General features: G+C 35.9%; 1 protein-coding gene across 1 annotated transcript; it reads right to left on the reverse strand.

Annotated features, from left to right (window-relative positions):
• Positions 1-449: 449 nt before the first annotated feature.
• Positions 450-5352, reverse strand: LOC124825742 (calcium-dependent protein kinase 10-like). Its single transcript, XM_047298440.2, has 7 exons — positions 4399-5352; positions 4177-4320; positions 3935-4087; positions 2463-2578; positions 2189-2356; positions 1309-1539; positions 450-1143 (listed from the first exon to the last, which is right to left on the reverse strand). The coding sequence occupies exons 1-7, from the start codon at positions 5066-5068 to the stop codon at positions 970-972; spliced, it is 1656 nt and encodes a 551-aa protein (XP_047154396.1). The 5' UTR covers positions 5069-5352; the 3' UTR covers positions 450-969.
• Between the last annotated feature and the right edge of the window lie 1950 nt (positions 5353-7302).

Here is a 7302-nt window from a genome sequence, read left to right on the forward strand (position 1 = left end):
AGAAGCATAGACATGCTTCCATTGTTTTGTGAACAACTAAAGCATGTTCTCATCAAATTACTTTTAGGAAAATTACATACAAGGTTGGAGGTAAACAAAAAAGTAAGAATCCCAATTAGTGATCTTTATTGCTATTGTACTCTTTTTGTTTATGTTTCATCTCATATTTTTTTTTCAAAAATATACTTTGAGAGAAATAAGTGTGTTGTGTTCTCCACTTCCAAAATTTACTGTGGAAGTTGTGTAGCTACACTACATGGATTATTTATGAAAATGTCCTTTTATTTTTTTTTGTTTTATTTAAAATTGGAGGAAGTTGCTACACTAATTTAATTTGCAATTTAGCAAACGAAAGTGTTTGCAGTTTAAAGCTGTTCTAGATTATGTTGTAGCTAATGAAAATTAACCACAAACAGGGGGACAAGAGAGAATGTTTAACCAAAGGGGGAGAAAAGGTGAAATGAAGGCTTTGAGATAAATACACTTCCAGACAAATTAAACTGCTTCAACTAGAAGATACCTAGACTTTCTATATACTCAGAAGTTCATATCGCCCATGAGACAAGTCCTATAACTGGTTTTCTGCACACAAGTTAGAAAAATCACATTTACCAATGAAATTATCAAACACATATAACACATATACAAAGAATATGTAATTTTTTTCGTGGTATGTAGCTGTAGCATGTGCTCTCCACCTTTTGGTGACAGGCTATGAACCATCTTTAGTATGCAATTGCAATCATCCAACGCAAGCTGCAGGAATCTGACATCCAATCCAACTAAGGAACCTAAGCTACCCAATTCCAACTCCAGATCATTATATCTTAAAACACTAAAACTCAAACCTTCCCAAAACTTGCTTTCAGGAGAGCTTCCCAAGACTTCCAACCACAACGAGTGACGCAAGAAAAATGAGTAACTGAGAGAGCGTGGCATGAGGTTTTACTTTAAGAAATTACTTTACACTTAAACCACCACAGCTTGACCAGTAATTCCATCATGAAGCTGAAGCGAGCCATCCTTCATCAAATTTAGGCTCAAACTCTTGAATCTCTCTCTTGAATATTGCCTGGACGCTTTTCTCCAGTCAGTTCCAGTCTTCATCATTGCCACGAACTCCTCGTAACTAATGCGACCATCCTGTGGAGTGAAAACAGAAAATTGGCAAACGAGGGAAAGACTTATAGAGAAGCAAGCATGACGTGTATATGAGATGATAAAAGAATATAACGTGAGAGCAGCAAATACTTGTAATTTCCATTGAAATTTCACACGTAGTAAATATAATGAGCATGAAAGTCAAACCTTGTCAGTGTCTACTTCACGCATGATATCGTGTAATACATCAGCATCAGTTTCTCCTGACTCATCTGCTAATGCTTCTTGTAACTCGCCAGACTCAATATAACCACTCCCATCTTTGTCAAAAAACTTGAATGCTTTGTGGAAATGCTCATCGTTCTCCATTTTTTGCAAGTGAATTGTAACAGCTACAAACTCTCCATAGTCAAGTACTCCATTCCCATCAACATCGGCCTATGTAATTCAAAACAAATGAAACCATTCTTGAATCACATATTTGTTATACAAATACACTTGACAAGTCCAAGATTAAGGGATGAAAAACAACTAAATTTGACTTCAGATACATGAATCTCATTTTTAATGAAATAAAGAGTGTGTTTCCCTAGCTTTATACAAAAGTATGTTGTGTTTTTAATAAACTAGTGCCACTTTCCTACAGCAATGTCTAAAACAATCTCCGCAAGAGAGACATAAACAAGGAGATATCGATAATTACGAAATATTACCATAAACTAAAGGTTCCTACAAGTAGATTTAGACATAATATACACCAAACTATTGGGTTAAGTGTAACATACTGGCATATTAAATTATGCTTACTCACAACATCCAAATAGCAAGAAAAGTCACATTTGTCATACACATGCCACATTCATACGTAAGGGGGTATATAGGAGAGAGATAAAAAGTTTAATTCCTGTAGAACTCAGCTCTGGTTGTTCAAAGAGCATTGACTTTTAAGAAATGAAGCAGAAGTCCCAAAAAAATGCTTCCATGAGCTCCATCGGACTTACTCAAGTCATAATAGCGGTAATGACAAAATAACTGATATTATTTGAAGTAACTACATTATAAACTATATACAATTATAGAAGTTTACCACTTCCATCAGCATCTTTATCTCTGGCTCAGCCAATTGTGAACCAACTTTCCTCAATCCAGCCTTCAGCTCCTCGTATGTTACTCTGCCATCTTTGTCAGTATCCATCAATGTAAACATATCTTTGATTATTTCTACTTCTTCAACAGATAAATGCTCTGCAATTACCTGTAGCATTCGTTCAAAGTACCATAAATCACCAACTTTTCAAATTACTATTTCAATCACAGAGACCTGAGTAAACAATCAAGCATAAACCAGGACAGATGCTAACCCGCAGAGCTCTCTTTTTGAATCTATTCATCACAGAAAACTGCTTAAGCCTTGACCTCACAATATCTCCCAATGGAACATTTGGAGCTTTCTTTGCGTTTTGCAGCCAGGGATGTTCTGTAAACATAATTAAAGATGGTAAATATTCACAAGATTTTGTTCATAAGATAGACCTCATGTACAGTCCTGTCTGCCAATCTATGTCGTAAGGGTTCAAATATTTAACAATTTATTTTTCCTTTTTGAGAAGGGGGAAATGGGTAAAGGATAGGGGTGGCAATGATTTTTAAAAATTAAATGCTAGACACAGCTGTTTCAAACTGTTGCAACAGTATGATTTTGAAGCCCCCACAAGATAAACCTATTTAGTTATCAAAACAAAACCTTCTAAGACGAAAAAATAGACCACAAACATCACTGTTAGTATAAAAATGAAATAAAAAAACAATAAAATAATAAAACATACCACTATTCAACTTCAAAGAAGTGAGAATTTATTCTCTCCTCGCTATCTACATTAGCAAGACAGAATACATTTTAAACCCAGAAACAGATGGGAAATGAATCCAGCTTGGGCTATGGACCGTGGTTGAGACTTGAAACCCATTTCTTGTAAAGTTATAGCTTGCTAACAAGCCCAACAGAAGAAAAAATAGGAGCATCCTAACCATAAGTGAACAGTGTGCCCAGTTTAGTCAGCGGAAATATATGACTGAGTGAACAAGTCTTTCAACCAAAGTGTTAGAGCTATGACTTTGAACAATGAATATTTTAATTTCCACATATTACAGCCATACCAACAAAATGTGAAGCGGTTTTCGTTCCAAATTCCCCACCTTCCCAGTTTCCACCAACTCATCCAAGCAACCCCTAATTGTTTAACAAATAACAATTAATCCTAAGCTGCACCCACTAATCCTACTATAACGGAAAATTTTCCCCAAGCCTTATACCTACCTATTCTAGAACAGAGCCATGTTTAACAGATAGCATAAGGGTTTTTACTTTTTTCTTATATCCGCTCTTCATTTTACAGGCTTTCTGCGGACAAATTTCGTCCACGCAAAGTGCAGTCATATTAGACGGTGCAATAATCAAGCGGAGAAGGAAACTAATGTTTACGCCGCATCCCTCACGGACACCGATACCTATGTACAAAAGTTATAGTGATACCTGACAGGTCATTTATTGAAAGCCTACAAAACATACTGAAATCTGAAACACGCTTATAATACTTCTGTACCAAAACCAATTCCTACTAAACACGCAGAGATCTGAAACACACTCGTCATACCTCTCCACTAAATCCAATTCCAATGAAACCACAATGGCGAAGGTTAACATATATCAGTACAAAAAATATATAAAAAAATTAAAAACCTCCATTATTCAAAAATCCAATCCAACATTTTGCCACTCAGTTAGTAGACAGTAGTACACTAAACCACACAGTACCGAGAGTGAATGACTTACCAAGAACCTGTTCAGCTGTCAAACGCTTTTTAGGATCAGGCTCCAACATTAGGCGCACAAGGCTCTTGGCACTCTCCGATATCTGCGGCCAAGGTTCCCTCTTGAAGTCAATGACACCCCTCAAGATCGCCAACGCCACACCTTGCTCAGTCTCTGCCACACCCAAAAGCCACACAAGAACCTCAAATCAAATCCAGAAACAGCTAAATCCACCCAAATAGAACAAACACACAAATCCCTACCTGCCCAAAACGGGGGAACCCCACACAACAAAATGTAAAGAATCACCCCAGCACTCCACACATCCACCTCCGGCCCGTAATTCCGCTTCAGAACCTCCGGCGCCATGTAGTAAGGACTCCCAACAATCTCCGCAAACTTCTCCCCTAAAAAAAACCCCAAAAAAATTTCAAAAAAATAAGAAAATTTCAACAGTTCTAGTTGTAAGTTCTTAATTATCTTACCTGGTTTGAAGAACACGGAGAGGCCAAAATCGATGGCTTTGAGAGCGGAATTTTCCTTCTTATTCGCGAAGAGGAAGTTCTCTGGCTTGAGGTCTCTGTGCATGACGCCATTGCTATGGCACATCCTCACAACTTCAGCGATGGTGCGCGCCACGGCGGCGGCCGCACGCTCGCTGTAGTGTCCGCGGGCGACAATTCTGTCGAAAAGTTCTCCTCCCTCGCAGAGCTCCATCACGAGGTGCACGTTCTCGTTGTCCTCGTAGGTAGCCTTGAGCTTCACGACGTTGGGATGCTCCGGAAGCGTGGACATGATAGCCACCTCGCGCCGCACGTCCTCGATGTCCACGGCAGTCCGCAGCTTCCTCTTCGAGATCGATTTGCAGGCCAACGCCTCCTTGGTTTCCCGGTCCGTGCAGAGGTAGGTGATGCCGAACTCGCCCCGGCCCAATTCCCGGCCCAATATGTACTTATCGCTTATGCGCGTCCTGTGGCTCATTGGGATCACATCCTTCAGAACGCGGATCGGCGTCGCCGACCGCCCCGGTTCGTCGGAAAACGGGTTCGGCTTTTTCTGGTTCGCATCCTTTTTCCGGGCGCGGTTGCCGTCGCTCGACTTCTTGCTATTATCTTCAACCACATCAGCTTTCGCACACACGTTGCAGTTCCCCATGCTGCGGTTTTATAGAAGAAGGTTCTAGAAGAGTGGGAGTCTAGGTTTACTTGTGTAGTATCGCCGGTGGGTTTCCCGGCGGAGGGAAGAAGCAGAAGATAGAGAGAGAAAAGTTCAGTAGAGAAAAAGGAAATGAAATTGGTGGCTTTTGGAAATTAAGTAATAATAAATCGAGAATTAAAAATACTCATCCAGTTATATCTCAATTTGTATCTTCAAATTTTCCAAAACGAATATCCCAAAGCTCAATACTGTTCGGTGCTAATGCTCCAAGCAATGCCCTTCTACACGTGAAAGTGTTCAATATACATCTTTCACTTCTCAAAAATTATCAAAAAGAATAAACATTCATTATAATATATAATTCTTTATGATTTTAATCTCTGAAAATATTGTATTCTGGAGAATATATGTCAGAAACTAATATTTCTCTGCCCATGATGTCTGACACGTGTTCTGAATTCTTGTTTTAATTTATACTGTGTCTGTAATATAAGGAATTAATTAAATTTTGTCGGGTGTCATTAAGTATATACTGGAAAAAGTTAAAAAGTATATCTTTTTTCAATTCACTTTTTATTCGTGAAAGTTATAATACCGGGGGAACTTATTTTTGTTTCATAATTTCTGTTTATAATCTTGTTTAGCTTTAATGAGCTTTGACTGACGATAAAAATATGTTACCATTATATGTTTTACCAAAATTATGATAAATAAAAAGAAGGGGAATATTTTAAAATATAAAATGAACTATTTTATTACATCTTCTGAGAAAAATAAATAATTTTTTTATGGATTATTTTAAAAGTATTACACGGAGGAATTCGGTGTGAAATTCAGCACCAACCCCACAATTACGTGCTTCTTTTGACATTTGGATAATTTCTTTTGTTTTAATTTGCGAAAAATGAATAATTAAACGTTTGGATGGCGACAAAAGATGTAGGATGTTTGGGAGTTTTGGCCGTGTGATATTTAATATTGTTAATTTTCTTTTTGATACATTTATAGCGGAAGTGTAGAATAACTAAGCATAAAAAAAGAAGGTTCTGTTTGAAATGAAGAAATAATAAAGTATTATTATTATTCCTCTAAAACGGTCTTCACCTTCATCATTATAAATAATTTAGTGTTTGTATCAACTTTTGACTCCGACTTACCTCATGCTTATCATGCTGCCTTTTGTACTCATTCAACATCTTACGTTAACTTCTACTCAACCAATAATTTCACTCATTCTTCTACAGTTAAACTACGTTTTTCTCTGTTACATTATTATCATGTTTTTACCCTCTTTGTTTAGAGGTTACACTTTACTTCTTTTTTTTTATCTTTCTTTCTATATTTTATTCATTTTTTATTTCTAGTTATACTCTTTTTTCCATTTTTATTATAATTAAAAAATACGTCGACATTAAATGGAGAAAGAAGTATAATAAGCAACTTGTTTAAAACTACGTTAAAAAGTAAAGATTTTAAAAAAGAAGAGAAGATATATAGGGTGTTTAAATATAATTGACGAAACATATATGAAAAGTGATTTAAAAATATTGATGTAATTCAGTTAATTAATGTCTATAAAAAATAAATGTCTATTTGTTTTTTGTAATTTTCAGCATTAAAGAATATGCTGACTATGCCAACAACCTTGAAAAATGGATAAAATTAAAGGTTCTATGTTTCCACGCCGAAGGTCTTCGGCTGGCAGCAATAAAACGACAACACCTCGATGCCCACCAATAATGTTGACCTTTGACCATTTTCATTTACAAAATTATATATGTCTAAAAAGTGGAAAAATAATTTAGAAAAAAGGTGGGAAAAGAAATGCTCTTTCAGATTGATGAAGTTGTTGAACGGTGGATGGGTTACGTTAGGAATATTTTGACTTAATAGCCCAACCAAAACATTATTAATATTCTAATTTTTTAATATAGGATAGGATTTTATTTTATTACATTCTAGGTGTACAGCTTAATTTACTACTTCATCCAAATTTATTCACTGCGAAATATGTAGTAAATGCAATTAATCTTGACTCATCATTCTAAGTATAAGATGTGATAAGAAGCTTAAAAAATTAGTATATATAAATAAATCTTTTATATTGTCAAAACTACACCAAAATATTTAATATAATATATTCATTTTGTATATTATAATATGTTTGTTTTTAAAACGGATCGAATATGAATAATGTCTGTTCACAAATGAAAATTTTACCTGTTTTGTTA

The sequence above is a fragment of the Vigna umbellata genome, chromosome 2 (genome assembly GCF_029865625.1).
Source record: "Vigna umbellata cultivar VRB3 chromosome 2, Vumbellata_1.0, whole genome shotgun sequence".
NCBI lineage: Eukaryota > Viridiplantae > Streptophyta > Magnoliopsida > Fabales > Fabaceae > Vigna > Vigna umbellata.